This window comes from Bos indicus x Bos taurus, chromosome 14, assembly GCF_003369695.1.
Source record: "Bos indicus x Bos taurus breed Angus x Brahman F1 hybrid chromosome 14, Bos_hybrid_MaternalHap_v2.0, whole genome shotgun sequence".
In the NCBI taxonomy this organism is placed as follows: domain Eukaryota; kingdom Metazoa; phylum Chordata; class Mammalia; order Artiodactyla; family Bovidae; genus Bos; species Bos indicus x Bos taurus.
This window is the reverse complement of record NC_040089.1, coordinates 48,969,491-48,988,496: the sequence shown is the minus strand read 5'-3', so window position 1 is coordinate 48,988,496 and position 19,006 is coordinate 48,969,491. Positions and strand designations below refer to the sequence as shown.

At 37.7% G+C, this 19,006-nt stretch overlaps 1 protein-coding gene across 5 annotated transcripts in view; it reads right to left on the bottom strand.

Moving 5' to 3' along the window:
• Positions 1-19,006, bottom strand: part of TRPS1 (transcriptional repressor GATA binding 1) — a 279,750-nt gene that overhangs the window by 224,872 nt on the left and 35,872 nt on the right. Inside the window, exons 1-2 of one of the 5 annotated variants that reach the window (XM_027561285.1) lie at positions 4,338-4,410; positions 1,432-1,590 (exon numbers count right to left, since the gene is read on the bottom strand). The exons of 2 other annotated variants lie outside the window; for them this stretch is intronic. In XM_027561285.1, the coding sequence (XP_027417086.1) occupies positions 1,432-1,468 (37 nt within the window). In that variant the 5' untranslated portion in view covers positions 1,469-1,590; positions 4,338-4,410. Of the gene's footprint in view, positions 1-1,431; positions 1,591-4,337; positions 4,411-19,006 lie in introns of those variants that run through there. 2 more of the 5 variants (XM_027561284.1, XM_027561286.1) reach the window with 2 other exon arrangements.

Sequence of the window (19,006 nt, the reverse complement as noted above, 5' to 3'; positions counted from 1 at the left end):
CAATGAATGGAAGACTGGAAGGCAGTTTCACTGGTAGTCAACTAAGAAGGAAAGAAAAAAAAAAGAATAAAAGGGACGCTTGAGAAATTAAAGGGACGCTAGGGCCTAAAATATAAGAGTCTGAGTAAAAAATATACTGCTTTAACTTGACCTACAGAAAAGGAAATCCGAATTTACAGAGTATCAGCCATTCCCACATACAAAAATGTGATGATCGGGTACAGCATCAGGCCTTTCCCTCCAGAATTTCCTGTTTGTTTTTCCATTGGATTTAACATTGCTTCCATCATATAAATAAAATCCAACAGTGATGCACCAAAAATGACATAAATACAGCTATATGGAAAAGATAAAAATCTATATGAAAGTCAGGATTCATGAAGAAAAGAGGATGAAATAATCCAATTCATTAAGATTATCCTTCCATTAAAATGAAAAGAAAATGGTTTATTTTGTTGTTGTTTAATCACTAAATCATGTCCAGCTCTTTTGCAACCCCACAGACTGTGGTTCACCAGGCTCCTCTGCCCAAGGGATTTCCCAGGCAAGAATGCTGGAGTGGCTTGCCACTTCCTTCTCCAGAGGATCTTCCAGACCCAAGGATCGAACCCATGTTTGCTACACTGCAGGCAGATACTTTACCGCTGAGCCACCAAGGAAGCCCCAAAATGGTTTGTGCCCACATACCAAGGTCAAGGAGATGAGAAAAACAGCGAGATCTTACTAGCAATGGAACTAAGATAAACATTTATTAGAGATGAACAGATAACAATGTGCTAATAATTGAAAAAATTAATGTATTTTCCCCCAAAATACATGGATCTTGCTGATTTATTATCATCATGAAGAAAAGTAATTGGTTATAGTTAAAAAACTATTCAACAAGCATTTATCTTGATTAAGAGACAATATGATTTGCTTAAATTATCATCCTTCCAAATTTCAGTGCCTTCTTCCACCCAAGAACAAACCTTTACAACTCATATGAGTCACTGAATAAAGCCCTTAATAATATACATTGCAAAGAATGTTAAACTGCTAAAACTTCAAACAAGCATCAGAAAGGTCACTTAGTTTTGTTTTGGTTTTTTTTTTGCTGTGGAGGGAAGGGGCATGTTCTTTTTAGTTGCTTTAAAAAAAAATCATGGTTAATTTAGTTGACTACACTTTGAAGTAGTTACAGAAAAAATAATTTTTTACTGGAATGATATCACCATAATTTTTCAGAATGACATATTATGTAAATATAAGCACATTTGCAATACTTTTAAGTGGAAGAAACTCCCCTAGCAACTCATAAGTTAGATACCATAAGACTAGACCCACCCTCAAGTTATTATCTCTAAGACAAATAACAGATTGCATGACGTTGTACTGTGTGCCAAGAACTTTTCCAGTTAACATTTTCACTTGAAAAAATAGATCACATACTTGTAAAATCATACCCAGCATTGACTTCATAAGGCATGTGGCTTTAGAGTGCTTTTTACAATTATTAATTCTATTAGTCAACTAGCAGGAGGGCTAATGCAATTGTCTTAGAAGATGCTCAGAAGACACAGAAGACATTTTGAGAGCTGATCTGTACATCTGCAAAACAAAACAAAAAAATATTTTCCTTCCTAAATGATGTAAACATATTTGAATGAATCACACCTAAAATACATTAATATGCCAGCACCACAGGCTGCTTGAAAGATACCTGATAAAAGCAGGAGCAAAGCTTGGGCAAGATTTTCTCCCTCCGCTGGGTTTTAATAAAGCAGCAGGAGAAGGAGGAACATGATATAAAAGATTACAGAAGTCATTTTCACAGCTGACTGTGATGTTGGCAAAATTAGTTAAGCTCGAACTCCCCCTGAAACCTAAGAACCACAATACTTACCTATACTGGGGTGGGGATAAAACATCTTAATAATTACAGAGGGGATCTGCTCTGGAAAAGATACAAAGTACACCTGCCAATGCAGCACAGTCACAGCTAAAGACAGGGAGTGGTACCCATTACAGTTTCCTCCAGATTCGTAGTACCAGGGTATACATACCATGAGGCTGAGAAGAGAACTATTTCAATGTCATAAGGAATTCTGTATCAGATCTAAGTACACCTTACCAAGAGTTACAGAAACGTTACACGTTATGTGTCACCTTTTTATCTATTTTGTGTTATATTTTCATTTTGATAAATAAGATTGTAAAGCTATGACTGAACCAGCATTTAACCATCCTTATATCATCATTTTTAAATTGTCTGAATGAAAGTATTGAGGTAGGGTCATAATATAATTGAACAGATATACTGTGTGTGTGTGTGTGTGTGTTCGCGTGTGCATGCACGCATGTGAATGCTAAGTCACTTTAGTCTGTACTAGACTCTTTGCAACCCTATGGACTAGAGCTCAACAGGCTCCTCTGTCCATGGAATTCTCTAGGTAAGAATATTGGAGTGAGTTGCCATGCCCTCTTCCAGGGGACCTTCCCGACCTAAGAATCGACTCTGTGTCTCTTGAGGCTTTCGCACTAGCAGGTGGGTTTTTACCACTGGCGCCACCTAGGAAACCATATATATATATATATATATATATATATATGTATAATCACATCAGTGTACCTTAGTCATCAGTTTTGGCAACTCTTAAACTTTTCATTCTATTACACAACAATATTCCTCACACTGACTCCCACAAAATTTCAAAATGCCAATCAAAGTAGGTCCAGTATAGACAGTCATTTAGACAACAGGGTAATATATGAATAAAAAGTGAATGGACAAAGAAGCTGAAGAATCTGAATGAGCACTACAAAGCTCAAAAGTGACAACTTCAGTCCTCTATTTAATTATGAGATAAAAACTGACCAGGGAACTGGATAGGGATGCGGAGGGTGATAGTGAACATTCCCATATTTACATCACTTTCCACCTATACTTGGAGAAGGAAATGGCAACCCACTCCAGTATTCTTGCCTGGAGAATCCCAGGGATGGCGGAGCCTAGTGGGCTGCTGTCTATGGGGCTGCACAGAGTCGGACATGACTGAAGTGACTTAGCAGCCACCTATACTAACACATGAATACTATTATGTGCCACGGCAGTTAAGCAGGTTCAAAATAAATTTAGCTCCCTAAAAATGCTCTATCTGTATTAATTTTTATTACTGAGACATGACATTCCATTTGCAAAAAAATCTCAATTTCTATTATTTCCTCCTACCTTAAAAGTTTTCTTTGCATTTTTAGTGAAAGAGTTTACTATAAAAAAGCAATAGGGTACCACAATATTTCTGTGTTGCAGTATTACTTGGACAGGTTTATGCAGTGGAAATAATCAGCATTAGAGCTTAAAATAGAATTCTAGTAACTACTTTATCTCACTGATTAAAATGCTTAAATATACAAGGAAAAAAATTTTTTTCTATAAACAACTGTGAATTATGTTCTCAAAATGGCACCTTTAGAACCAAAGGAATATGTTTTCTATTATTACCCAGATATTCTGAACTGCCCACTATTTAGTTTTATTTCATCTATATGAATATCTAAACGTATACACACATGCATGTATACATGTGCGCATGCTAAGTCACTTCAGTCATGTCCGACTCTTTGAGACCCTATGGACTGTAGCCCACCAGGGTCCTCTGTCCATGGGATTCTCCAGGCAAGAATACTGGAGTGGGTTGCCATGCCCCGCTCCAGGGGATCTTCCTGACCCAGGAATCGAACCCATGTCTCTTATGTCTCCAGCATTGGCAACCAGGTTCTTTAACACTTAGCCATCAAGAAAGCCCATATACACACATATATTTATGGAATACACTTGCTCAAAATAACCCTGTTGTAGATAATCAAAATAATTATCCTATCAAAGGAATAAGCTATCACAGTAATTTAAAAAGAGAGCTGAGATCACACATCCATTCAATGCAGATGAGGGTGAAGTTTCATTTCCATTAGAAGAGAAACTCCTTGAAGGTAAGAGATAACTCCTCTATGCTCTTTGTGGCAACTTGATCCTAAACACAGTAAAGAATCAAAACCTCTTTAAGAAGGTGGAACGGTACAAAGAGCACATGCAGCCAGTTTCTGAACCTGATTCAAATCACCTGCTGATGTAATCAAGGGCAAGCCCCTTTCTTTCTCAGAACCTCTCTACTTATGTGTATATTGAGGGAATTACAATAAATTATTTCTAACCTGCACTCTGCCTCTGAGACTCTAGGATGATGCTGGCTAACGGCTTAGGCACTTTAGTTTTCCCTTTACTCAATTTCCTTGAAAGACTACAAAACACTAAGCCATCAACAACTAAGCGTGGCATCAATATCACTGACACCTACCATTCACTTCTCCATTTCCTCCAACTTCCATTCATTCATTCAACAACTGTACATCCAGCATCACCTATGAGCTGAACACAGAAAGCAAGAGGACTTCACTTTTAATATTTGTTATCAGTTTAAGAGAGGAAGGATGTTTTTCAAAAAGTAAAGAAAATATTATATGGAACTTCTCTTGCTCAAAAAAAACCTAAAATGAGTACCTACCTATCAAGTAAGGCACAATTATTATAAGAAATCAGCAAATGCATACAGGCAATGAAAGGGAATTAAAAGTAATTTTGGAGTGTCACTCTCCAAGTTCCAAGTATGCATTTTTTAAATTTTGTAATACTTTTATTACAATTATTGTGATTTTTGCCATACGTCGACATGAATCAGCCATGGGTGCCCCACTCCCACCTCCCTCCCCACCCCATCTCTCTGAGTTGTCCCAGAGCACCAGTTTTGAGTGCCCTGCTTCATGCATCAATTTCCAAGTATGTATTTTTAAAAGTTCATTTAAGTTAAAAAATAGTACTGATGAATATCCTTCACACTATGTAATGAACACGCACTAATAATATGAAATTTGGTTTATATATATATGTATATATAGTATATGTGTATAATATATACAAAACCTGAACAAAACTGAAAATTAGAGAAGCAAGATGATGTAATCTCACCTCAATCTCTAATCCTGCTGAGTATGATTTGAATTTTAAGTAGCAGTTCTTATCATCATAATATATAATACCAGATGACATCTTCTTCTTGTTTTTCCAGATCATAAAACTCTCAAGGATTTAAAACCAAAGCTTAACACAAAAAGAAAAGATATGATAGTCTTCTCCTTAATATATGTTCCTTCCAGGCTTGTTTGTATCAACAGCCCAACAGTATTGAGTTATTAACTACACATTTCTTATAGCTTTTATTAAAGAAAAAAATAAAAAGGAAAGAAGAAAAAAAGAAAAGCAAACTGCTTCTTTTGATCAAAAGTCCCCCACAAAGAATTTAAAGAATTAAGCAAATGATAGCAAAATAAAAGGAAGGTCGACTTTTGGGCTCTTGGCAAACTAGATAGCTTCCATATGAACAACATATAAAGTTCACTTTTTAAAGAACATATGTGTTTGCTCATTGGTTTAGAGGGAAAAAACTTGAATCCTGTCTACTCCGTATATACAGATCAAAATCAGATCGCTTAAGTGAACTATAAAACGCAAGAGGACATTGTTTATCCAATCGCAAACCCAAGAATTGCTAGAGTTTAAATGTTTTCTGTTTCTACTTCAATGGTAGGTCACTTTTTTTGTAAACTGCTTCAAACTTCATAAACCCAATGTCAAATCCTGTTCTTTGCTATCCATGTCTATTTAATTTGCTCTCTCTGAATTGATTATTCCTGAATCTTTAAAGGTATTTTTGGACATCTTAAATCCTTTTGAGATTTAAATGTCATCACCTTCAAACAACTCCCATCAAATAAATCTCTTATTAATTCACATCAAATTAATCCATAATGATCGCTTCTATTAGCATATGCTTCAGAGCACAAAGCCCATTAATAGTCATCTGGACACTAGAACTAACTGGAGCTTTAGTGAGATAAAATGCACACTATTTAGATATCCGATTTCAAAGAGTTCTGATGCTGGCCCAAATACGTTTTATTAGGCTTTTATTTCATCATGCTATGTGCTCTATATTTTAAATATCTCATTTCAAATGTACTAGTCTAGGTAAAAGGAGATAGTCGATTAAGTAAGTAATAATGTCATATTTGCCAAAATGAGTATCCATGTATATATATACATCTTAGAGAAAGAATTTCAGTAAGTACTTACTCCTATTAAACAATTACAAAAAAGAAAATGGGGGTGGGGGGGAGTTTGACTTTAAAGATTTTTAGACATTTAAAAGTCTAAATGAAACTGTAGGATATACCTGAAAAAATGAAGCATGCACCTACTTCATTAATGGGAAAACTGAAACAGTAAGTGTACATTATGGAAAATCAGAGAAAGGATCATTATTTTCCCCTTCATAACAGGTGAGAGGCAAATGTATTAAAATCTCTGATTTGAATAAGATCACAATTTCACTAAACAAATTAAGAAACATTACTATTCATTGCCCATACATATGTCATTCTTCCTTTTGTTTTCCTCTCCAAGAAAAAAAAAAATTAAAAAGCATCTACAATGACAACTGTTGATTCAAACAGGCCAATCTGACTTTGCATGTTTGCCTGAGCCAGGCTCAACTTTATCCTTTCTTCTTTGTTAAACTGAGACTGTTTCAACTGGTCCAAGGGCAAAGACCCAAACATAGCACTTCAGTTCAAAAAGAACAGCTCATGGAAAAGTATGCATGCATCTCTTTATCTAGACGGTTATGAAAGAAATTGACATTTCATTTGTATGTAAATTGGATTTCTACTGATAACAAAAATAACGAGTGCTGTGCTCTGTAGGAATGCCTTTGACTTTCTTCCTAGCGTTTGCCAAAATACATCTTTGTATATTAAAGGTAGTTTACTTTTAATATACAATGTTGCTTTGTCTGTTTTCCAATCTGTTATTCAATTGAAAAGAAAGTCTCAATTACCTCAATCCAGCTCTGTAACTGGCGAACAGCTGTCTCAGTCCTCCCATAAGAAATCTGTGTCAGTCACTACAAATCCATTTGGTAAATTAACATGCATGTACAATATGGTGAATCTAACGGATGCATGCCATGACAATTCAATAAGAATGCTCACCATCTTCACATAACTGCTTAACCAAGTGTATTAGGCAAAGTTTTGGCTCATTTTTTAAAATTCATTTGTTTTTGGCTGTGCTGGGTCTTCATTGCTATGCACGGGGTTTTCTTTAGTTGAGGAGAGCCAGGGCTACTCTTCATTGTGATTTTCTTCATTTTTTTTTTGAGAGTACAAAACCAGATACAAGATTAAAACAATTGCCATGAAAGATATTGAGAGCTAATACTGGTTTTATATATATGAAAGCAAAAGTCGCTCAGTCCTGTCTGACTCTTTGTGACCCCAAGGACTATACAGTCCATGGAATTCTCCAGGCCAGAATATGGAGTAGGTAGCCTTTTCCTTCTCCAGGGGATCTTCCCAACCCAGGGATCAGACCCAGGTCACTCGCATTGCAGGTGGTAAAGAATTTGCCAAGGCAGGAGACATGGGTTCAATCCCTGGGTAAGGAAGATCCCCTGGAGGAGAAATGGCAACCCATTCCAGCATTCTTGCCTGGTGGGCTACAGTCCATGGGGTCAAAAAGAGTCGAACACGACTAAGCAACTGAGCACGCACACATACACACACACGCATATACACACATATTTTAAAATATTAATTTATATTATATGTAGTTCTGTGTTAACCTTCACTTTCTGTGTTAAATATAATATTTTTCATAATATGAAATTTAACAAATGTCATATACAACTCATAGCAATGTGTGTATATATATATAAATATGTATGCATATATACAAATGTGTATACATATATATATATATATAAATAGCCAGTGATGGGGAACATAAATTTCTGCCATCATATTCAACAGTTCTTGCTTACAACATTATTATTAACATAGCAACAACAAGTTACTGGTAAGTAGCTCGCAAACCCCTACTTGCTCATCCCTAAGGCACCAAAGGAAGCAGCTTAAAAACTCTCACCCATTAGATACTAACAGTTCAATAAGTAATCTGCTAGGTAAGGCACAAATATCATGAGATATCAGCAAATGCATACAGGCAATAAAAGAGAATTCAAAGTAAGTTAAGAGTGTCTGCTGCTCTGTATGTAAGTTCCAAGAGGCCAGGGATCTTTGTTTAGTATGTATTTTTAAAAGCTCATTTAAGTTAATAAACAGTACTGATGGATATCTTTCACACTGTGTAATGAAGAACACAGTGTGTGTTAGTTGCTCAGTCGTGTCTGACACTTTGCAACACCATGGACTGAGGCCCCTCTGTCCATGGAATTCTATAGACAAGAATATTGGAGTGAGTAGCCATTCCAATCTCCAAGGGGATCTTCCTCACCCAGGGATTGAACACAGTCTCCTGCATTGCAGGTAGATTCTTTACAGTCTGAACCACCAGAAAAGCCCAAAGAACACACTAATGATGTAATATCTGGTTTATATATCACCCTGTGTGCTGTGCTTAATCGTTCAGTTGTGTACAACTCTTTGCCATGCCATGGGCTGTACCCCGCCAGGCTCCCCTGTCCACGGGGAATTCTCCAGGCAAAAATGCTGGAGTGGGTTGCCATGTCCTTCTCCAGGGGATCTTCCCAACCCAGGTATTGAACCCAGGTCTACCCACACTGCAGGTGGATTCTTTACTGTCTGAGCCACCAGGGAAGCCCCAAAATACTGGAATGGGTATCCTATCCCTTCTCTGTGGTATCTCTTCCCAGCCTGTCCTCTTCTTCCTGAACCAGGAATTGAACCAGGATCGCCTGTATTGAAGGCAGATTCTTTACCAGCTGAGTACTACTAGGAAAGCCCATTATACCCTAGTTATTGCTAAATGCTTAATGTAAGCAACTCAGCATCATTTTCTCTTCTGATGAAAACAAAAAACTTTATAGACACAGGATGGAATCATTCGTCTTTTTTTCTTTTTAAGTACACTGAAATTTTCCAAAGAAAACTGGTCCTGTTTTAAACAGAAAATGTTTTAAAACTAGAAGGCAACTTATTATAGTAGAATAGGTTAAATCACTTTTTTCTGACTCTTAGGATGACAAAAGCTCTACGTATGAAGGGAAAGAAAAGTACACACAGAATTCCTTCATAATTTGTAAAACTTTTTTTTTTTAATAAACCATTGTTTCAGGACAGTCTTCCCATGCTCACCCCAAACTTAGCTAGGCTCTACCTGGAATTTTACTATGATAACTTCTTAAGTACAGCTGACAAGAAGAAAATCAAGAATTTTCTCTATGTTCTTTCAATGATACTAGTTTTTTTAAAAGAAATGTAAGGAAGTTCTTTGTTCAAAGTAAGTTTAGTGGAAACTGTATACTTTATACCTGCCTCTTCACAGATGCAGTGTACATTAGCTACTACAGCTCTGAAAAGTCCTGGGAATTATACAGCGGGGGAGTCTGTTCTATTTGGATTGGAATTTCCCGATCGCATTTGGCTTTAAGTCACCTACTGCCATATACCAACAACACTAATGTTCTGCTGAGCACAGTGCCGGATGCTGCTCTGTACAGTAATTGTCTTCCTGTCTTAACATATGTAAAATTTCTAAAATATTACATAAAATAATACGTGATGTTTTAAAACAAAATAAGTATCCCTTCATTAATCAGCAAGAAAACTGAGATGTTTTGATATGAAGTAGACCATTTTGAAGGGTTTTGTATTTTTTTCCAGCCTGGTTATAAACATTAAAAGATCAGGATCTATTATCATTAAAGATTTAGATTCAGTATTTTAACAGAATGTGTAATGGTAGAGATCACAGTCATGCTGGAAGGCCAAGGGGAAAAAATGGATGAGATAAACATCAATGCACATTACAATCTCTGATATCCAAATCATATATGCATAAGCATGTATGGATATAAGCTGAGTGTTATCTCTGAGCTTAACAGTTTACACAAATATAACTGCATAAAGAATTTTTTTTAATGTGATTTATTTTTCAGTGATTCTTTCAAATGGTGCCTACCACACTTCATCAATTTAAGGCACTACCACCTTGGATACTAAATCTGCCTCATTCTTTTATAATAACTTAAAATTTATCTGATTAAAATTAGGAACAGAAATATGGCAAAGAGTTTAGGGAGCTAAAGTGTGTGGACAAAGGTTAAAGAATGACCCAGAAATGTACTGAGGGACTCTACAGTAGCATCAGTGGTTCTCAATTGCTTGAAAATACTGGACAGAATAGATCTAATCCACATGCAAATCCCATTCCCAGCTCAGTCTCTGCTTCCAGATTCATCTCTGCTCATAATAAAAGATAGAACTAATGCCTGGACCATTGTCAAGAAACATGTGTCTTAGGACTAAGTATGTGACTGCATCCTTTCCTATAAAGCTTAATAGAATCTGGTTTGTGTTTCTGTGTGTAGAAGAGAAATGATCTATATGGAGGGCAGACTCCCTACATCACCCTTGCAAATCAAAGGCTCTAGCTTCTTGGGCTCTTGGATTTTGTTCTACTGTTACTGCTTTCCCCTTACCCCCAAAGATGAAAACAAAAGATAAACAATAAATTTAAAAACAGAAATAGCTGTGTAGATGCCAAAGTAAATGTGAAACAGGGAATTAATTTGAAGTTAATTTTAAACTCAAAGCCAGCATAGGAGTGAGGTCACAGTGAGGGCCAAGTGTGAGAGGACCAGCACGTATTCAGGTTACTCTTAGACCCCAGAGCACCTCCTTCACCATTCACCAATCGAGAAAGAATGGTGATGTGATGCATATGAGTGGGGCTGCAGAATTAATAAGGGCAGAAGCAGGCTCACTCATTAAATACTTTATACAGCTCATCTATTCAATGTTCACATTCAAGTTCAACATAAACTTAAGAATCTATCTAACCACACACACGGACACACACATACATCTTTGGAAAAGATTTCCACCACCCGCACCCCAATTAGTCATTTCTTTTCTCTGTCAATCTTGTTGTGGACACCTGTCATAAGAAGAGTAAAGGAAAAAAATATATATTTATATAATTCCAGATTCAGGTGTTTTCCAAATAATTCCTTCAAAATCTAATCAAATTTTGAAAGAAAACAAAATTCAGAACTAGACTTTTTAGGCTCACAATTGTGAATGTTAATGTATATCATAACCTAAATTTTTAGTTAATACAAAATATTTCCTATGTTGTTACCATGAGCTGGGCACTATGCCAAGAATGTATTATCTCCTTTAATTTTCATTTTCAACAATTATTTAAGTAAGATACTATTATTGTTCACATTTTACAGCCGAAGTAACTAAGATTTAGAAAAGTTAGATCAACTTGCTGAGGTCAGAGGCTTAGGACATAGAAGAGTTAAGTCTGAAGGAGTCTAAAACCAAAATTGGTTTACCATTGCATTTCTCACAAACCCCCTAACATTTTTATGAACCATAATTAAGCAAGGCATTCACAGATATAAAACTGATATAAACTTCCTGATAACATTTTACAAAGATTATCATCAAATGCACTTAAGGTACTGGATCGGTTCTATCCTTGTGGCAAGCAAAAATACAACCTTCTCAATATTCTCATGGACTACAGTGTTATCCTAACTTTTGAATTGTCCTCCTAATACCCAGCACATTACTAAAGTTACCAAATTATTAAAGTCTCTAACTGGATTCACTTTACAAAAGTCTTCATAATTTTCTTGGGCAAAAGTTGAGTCTTTTCCACTATCATCTGTGGCAATGTATGCATGTCTCCATTTGAAGTACTTGCCACAACACAATGTAATTATTTGTTTATGGTTTAGGCTACCTCAGTAAGGGCTACCCTGGTGGCTCAGATGGTAAAGAATCTGCCTGCAATGTGGAAGACCTGGATTTGATTTCTGGGTTGGGAAGATCCCCTGGAGGAGGGCATGGCTACCCACTCCAGTATTCTTGCCTGGAGAATCCCCATGGACAGAGGAGCCTGGGGGGCTACAGTTCTTGGGGTCACAAAGAGTCAGACACAACTGAGTGACTAAGCACACACACTATTCATGAGGCTATAAAGTCCCCCAGACCAGAAAATATGCTTTTGAACTGTGGTGTTGGAGAAGACTCTTGAGAGTCCCTTGGACTGCAAGGAGATCCAACCAGTCCATTCTGAAGGAGATCAGCCCTGGGTGTTCTTTGAAAGGAATGATGCTAAAGCTGAAACTCCAGTACTTTGGCCACCTCATGCAAAGAGTTGACTCATTGGAAAAGACTCTGATGCTGGGAGGGATTGGGGGCAGGAGGAGAAGGGGACGACAGAGGATGAGATGGCTGGATGGCATCACTGACTCGATAGACGTGAGTCTCAGTGAACTCCAGGAGTTGGTGATGGACAGAGAGGCCTGGCGTGCTGCGATTCATGGGGTCGCAAAGAGTCAGCCACGACTGAGCGACTGAACTGAACTGAACTGAATGCCAATTAAAGTATTAATAAACCCATTCATGTATCATTGTTGTCCAGTTGCTAAGCCGTGTCTGACCCTTTCAGACCCCATAAACACCAGGCTTCCCTGTCCTTCACTATCTCCCAGAGTTTGCTCAAACTCATGTCCTTCAAGTCAGTGACTATGTTAATAAAAATTGATAAAAATTAATTCACATATTTAAATATTATGCATTATCAATGATTGGCAGAGGCTATGACACACTCTCATTATTAACAATGAAATTATTATTGTATCAGCACACTCTGATAATGACTATTCGAGGGAAACAGCGTAGCACATTAGGGACATACAAGTTTTTTAAAAGTTCAGTGATACTAACACGGCCCTCCCCACTGAGACTAGCCTACCAACGAGAACAGACACTCACAAAAGTTCTTATTGGCTAGATGGGAATTAGCACACTTAGAGAGTTCCACCTAGTGTCTATCTCTTCAAGGAAGGCCTGACTCTCTGGACATTAGTCTCACAAGGATAAAAGCTAGGATAATGTTATAGTCGTCTTATTAATGTACAGTTGTCATCTAGCCACTAAGTCATGTCGGACTCTTTGAGACTTCATGGACTGTAGCCTGCCAGGCTCCTCTGTCCATGGAATTTCCCAGGCAAGAATACTGCTGTGGGTTGCCTTTCCCTTCTCCAGGTGATCTTCCCAATCCAGGCATTTAACCCATGTCTTCTGTATTGGCAGGCAGATTCTTTACCATTGAGCCCACCTGGGATGCCCCATTGTTAACACAACTAGTAACAAACAAAATCAAGACACACAGGGACTCAAAGTACTAATTCTGACATTATTTAAGCCTTAACAAAGAATGAGATATCATAGTTCTGGATCTATGGTCACAGAGCAATAAACGCATAAGTATTAAGAAGCAAGAACTATTTATTTTTTGAAACTGTGAATCACACAACTATGTTGGGTTGACTTGAGTTCTATATATATATATATGTCTATACAAATTTACATACTGAAAATATTTGTGGACTGAATTAATTAAAGGAAGGGTCATTAAAAATTAAGTACATTCTATATAGTATTAATTCTGCAATAATGCCTGTAATCAGTAAAATGAATTTTAGAAGTTCATATATCTGTGTGATTATTTGCCCTATATGTGAATATCATATGGTACTTAATGTATTTATGATATATTAATATACTAATATTTACCACAACTACATGCATTTATACATATATATTTTATTCACAAATTTTTACCACGTATCCTCTAATATTCCAAAATCTAAAATAGTCTCTATTAATAGCATAGTGTATAAAAATAGATACACGTTGTCTTTTAAAGGAATAAGGTGGAACATAAAAGAATACAGTAAAGTCTCAAACATCTGGATCAGACTCCTAGCAACTTAAAGCATCTGGAATGACATAAAACCAGAAGTTCAATTTAAAAATGTGAGGATGCACACATGTGCACACACACACACATTCACAGGAATACTCACAACATCTGAACTGACAACATTTATCTGAACTGTCAAAACTGGAACCAGCTCAGGTGTACATCAAAAGAACTGGTTCAAAAATTCCAACTACAGTGGAATGTATGGTCATACAATAAGATATTATACTGCAATAAAAATAAATAAACTGCATACAACAACATGGATGAATTTCACTAATGGGAATGTTGAGCATGAGAAGTCAGACATAAAAAGATGCATACTTTTACTGCATTATGAATGCTGGGCGTTAATGCATGCAATGTCTCAAAACACACAAAATCAATCTAAAGTGTGAGCAGTCAGGAAGAGTGATGAACTTCTGGTGAAGGGAAGAGAACAGAACAGGAGGGACCTGGAGGGCATCAGCAGTGTCTCTTGGTTGACATGAGAGATCATTATACAGGTGTATTTTATTTTGTAATAGCTCACTGAAGAACAGACTTTTGATTTATGCATTCTCCAGATAAAAAGTTATTGCGTATGTGCGTGCATGTGTGTGTGTGTGTGTGTGTGATTTTTCAGAGAGTCAGAAGTTGCTCTGCCAGGACCACAGGATACTTAATGCAGTGAGAGGACTCCTTTCAGGTGCCATTCTCTGAGGGCAGACCAAGCCATCTAATGGAGTAGAATGCTGCTGTTGGCCACTCTGGCCGAGCCGGGATGTGCCAAGTTGGTAGCAAGATGGTATTAACAGAAGAAAGAAGAAAAGAGAAATGAAGGGAGAAGAAAATAAGATTTCTGGACAAAAGAGATTTGAAAGGGCAAAAGGATTAAATAGAGGTCAGAGACAAAAACAGGAGCAAAAAGCAACAGACGGCCCAAAGAAAGCAGAACCTAACATATAAGCAAACAGGAGAGCAGTCTCTGTTTTGGACCCTGGTGGGGGGATGGGGGGGAGGGTCAGAAAGGGGCAAAACAAAAACACATCTGCAGTTACTAAGTGTATCAATAGGACATGGAAGCTGCATGAGACCACAGAGACAGGCTCAGTAAAGGTGGAAGAGTACGAATACTTGCTGAGCATCTATTATGCACCAGCCATCCGTTTCTTGGCTCACACAATTTTATCATTTAACCCTCACTGAAACGGTGAGGAATCTATTCGCCCTATTTTAACAAATAGGAAAACTGGAATTGAAAAGGGGTTAAAGTAACCCGCTTACCTGAGAAGACTGGATGGAAGAAATGAAAAACAGTCAATCAAACAATACTGTGGCTTTTTCAGGGAATCCACACATCAAAATTGAGTATTTTTATAAGGCAGAACAATGCTCTGTTGAAATGAAGTGTGGCAGATTCTACCCTGACCTAAGGTAATTGCTCTCCTTAATATGTAATAAGGTATTCCATCTCACACATTGAAGAATGATAGGTGTTTCTCATCTTGCACCAAAAAGATAAGTTAATAGGTAAAAATTCTATCAGTTTTAAACCTTCCACACGGTTAATATTTTCTTAAGACTTTGGCTTCTATTATCACGTGGCTTCTAAAAAAATGAACAAGCAGCACACAAATGTTAACAGAAAAACTCAAAAGTAGTGTGAGTTAATGTATTTCATGGGACATTTACTATTTGTTTTTTAGGCACACACAGACATAATATAATCACATTTTATCCAATGAAAATCACTCCAGGTTTGTGTGACATGATAATTTACCACTATTTCTACAAGAGAACCACAAAGTCCAAGATTATAGTCACCTAAATGAGCTTAAGAACCTTGAGTTTAAGCAGAATAAGAACTAGGTGGCTGGCCCCACTTCTTACGCTTCCTGGACATCAAAGCACAAATGTTCTAGACATTTACCTGTTGCCTTCAGGAAACAACTGGGGGTATAGATGGGACAAACTGTGAAAGGAGCAGCACAATGCCTAGAGAACAGTGGCCCTAGTTGTTTTATTTAAAATTAACTGCTTCCATGATTCTTTTGAGGCTGCCCAGGTGGCTCATGGTTAAGAATCTGCCCGTAATGCAGAAGACACAAGAGATGATCCCTGGGTCAGGAAGATCCCCTGGAGAAGGAAATGGCAACTCGCTGTAGTATTCTTGCCTGGGAAAGCCCATGGACAGAGGAGCTAGCAGTCCACAGTCCACCAGGTTGCAAAGAGTCAGACACAGCTGAGCAACTGAGCACACAGCACACATTTCTTTTGAACTTTTGGTGACGTGACATTTCACAGTGACAGTTTTACCCAGTTATTTCAAAATCAGATGACTACAGAGTTCACCTAAACAAACAATACTGGGATCTAGTAAGATTATCTTCACACCTGCAAATGACGACTTGGTTATTTAGGCTACAAATCAGGTTTGATTCAGAAAATAAAATGCTATTACCAAAATGACTTCATGAAAAGGTTAATATATCATGTGACATCCAGCTCTTTTAATCTTGTTAAAATATTAAGAATGCCCTGTTTTAAGGTTGAAATAGAACAAATTACATTAAAAGTGAGTCATGACAGAATTCTCTAAGAAAACTGTATCCTGCTAAGTCGGCTGCCATATTCTGGAGGGAAAAAAAAAAACAAAACAAAACAGGTTGTAGGTTCCCAAATATCCTGCCCTGGTTTATGAAAATAAAAATGGAATTCTCCTTCACAAAGTATCATGAATATGGTCCAAACGAGCTAAAAGAGTAGGTGAACTCTGGAATGTAAGGCCCGTAGTCCACAGTAGGAATGCTGAAAAAAATATATGAAATACTCTGATAATACTAACAAGTTAAAAGATACCATTACTCAAGAATACTTATTGATGACCAGGAATACTGCTTGAAAGAGAACCATTTTAGTCTGATTCAGTAACTTAGAATAAAGTTAGTCTTGTCAAAATGTCCTATAACTTATCCCCTTGTACATCCTTAACTCTCATGAGAAAACTCCAAATGTTTACCCAAATAAGCTGTTACCTGAATGTTTTTCCCAGCATCCATGGTCAAGTGTAAGTGCAGGCATCAATGTCCATCTAGCACTGAACCTTATTTTTTTGTGCAACCAAGACAAAAATGACCATATGCTATGATGACTAATGCTTATACTCAAGAATAAATTAACATCACATATATTCTACGAACAAAGCTAGTGGAGGTGATAGAATTCCAGTTGAGCTGTTCCAAATCCTGAAAGATGATGCTGTGAAAGTGCTGCACTCAATATGCCAGCAAATTTGGAAACTCAGCAGTGGCCACAGGACTGGAAAAGGTCAGTTTTCATTCCAATCCCAAAGAAAGGCAATGCCAAAGAATGCTCAAACTACAGCACAATTGCCCTCATCTCACACGCTAGTAAGGTAATGCTCAAATTCTCCAAGCCAGGCTTCAGCAATACATTAACCCTGAACTTCCTGATGTTCAAGCTGGTTTTAGAAAAGGCAGAGGAACCAGAGATCAAATTGCCAACATCCACTGGATCATGGAAAAAGCAAGAGAGTTCCAAAACACATCTATTTCTGCTTTATTGACTATGCCAAAGCCTTCGACTGTGTGGATCACAATAAACTGTGGAAAATTCTGAAAGAGATGGGAATACCAGACCACCTGATCTGCCTCTTGAGAAATCTGTATGCAGGTCAGGAAGCAACAGTTAGAACTGGACATGGAACAACAGACTGGTTCCAAATAGGAAAAGGAGTACGTCAAGGCTGTATATTGTCACCCTGTTTATTTAACTTCTATGCAGAGTACATCATGAGAAACGCTGGACTGGAAGAAACACAAGCTGGAATCAAGATTGCTGGGAGAAATATCAATAACCTCAGATATGCAGATGACACCACCCTTATGGTAGAAAGTGAAGAGGAACTAAAAAGCCTCTTGATGAAAGTGAAAGAGGAAAGTGAAAAAGTTGGCTTAAAGCCCAACATTCAGAAAACGAAGATCATGGCATCCGGTCCCACCACTTCATGGGAAATAGATGGGGAAACAGTGGAAATAGTGTCAGACTTTATTTTTCTGGGCTCCAAAATCACTGCAGATGGTGATTGCAGCCATGAAATTAAAAGACGCTTACTCCTTGAAAGGAAAGTTATGACCAACCTAGATAGCACATTCAAAAGCAGAGACGTTACTTTGCCAACAAAGGTTCGTCTAGTCAAGGCTATGGTTTTTCCTGTGGTCATGTATGGATGTGAGAGTTGGACTGTGAAGAAGGCTGAGTGCCGAAGAATTGATGCTTTTGAACTGTGGTGTTGGAGAAGACTCTTGAGAGTCCCTTGGACTGCAAGGAGATCCAACCAGTCTTTCTGAAGGAGATCAGCCCCGGGATTTCTTTGGAAGGAATGATGCTAAAGCTGAAACTTCAGTACTTTGGCCACCTCATGCGAAGAGTTGACTCATTGGAAAAGACTCTGATGCTGGGAGGGATTGGGGGCAAGAGGAGAAGGGGACGACAGAGGATGAGATGGCTGGATGGCATCACTGATTCGATGGACGTGAGTCTCAGTGAACTCCGGGAGTTGGTGATGGACAGGGAGGCCTGGCATGCTGCGATTCATGGGGTCGCAAAGAGTCGGACACGACTGAGTGACTGATCTGATCTGATTTGATCTGATATTCACTCAGCATGTATTTTTGTGGGCATTGAGTTAGGTGCTGAGAATTAACTGGGAGAGAGGCAGACAGGAAGCCCGTCCTCAGTAGGCTTCCAGTCTAGTCACAGAAAAGAAAACCAGGACAGGCAGGTGCCTGATCCAGAACTGGTATAAAAAGAAAGAGTTCTAGGGGTAAAACTGTGTGCAAACTAAAAGAGTAGAAGCTGTTCAGGCACGAGCACAGGGTAAAGGGAATCAGGCAGCAGAAACAGCAAGTGGAAAAGGCCATCCTGTCTTAAGAGAGAATGTGACTTCTTAATGGAACTGAAGGAGACTTTGAAGTGTTAGTCATTTCAGTGGTGTTTTTGTTAAAATTTTCAATTCTGTAAAATAAAGAATAAAATGCTGTGGGAAATTTCTATTTTTCTGGAAGGAGTACACAGTTTATTTATCATCCATGTACACAAAACTTTAGATAAGCTCTTCCATCCAAAGTGTTTACTACT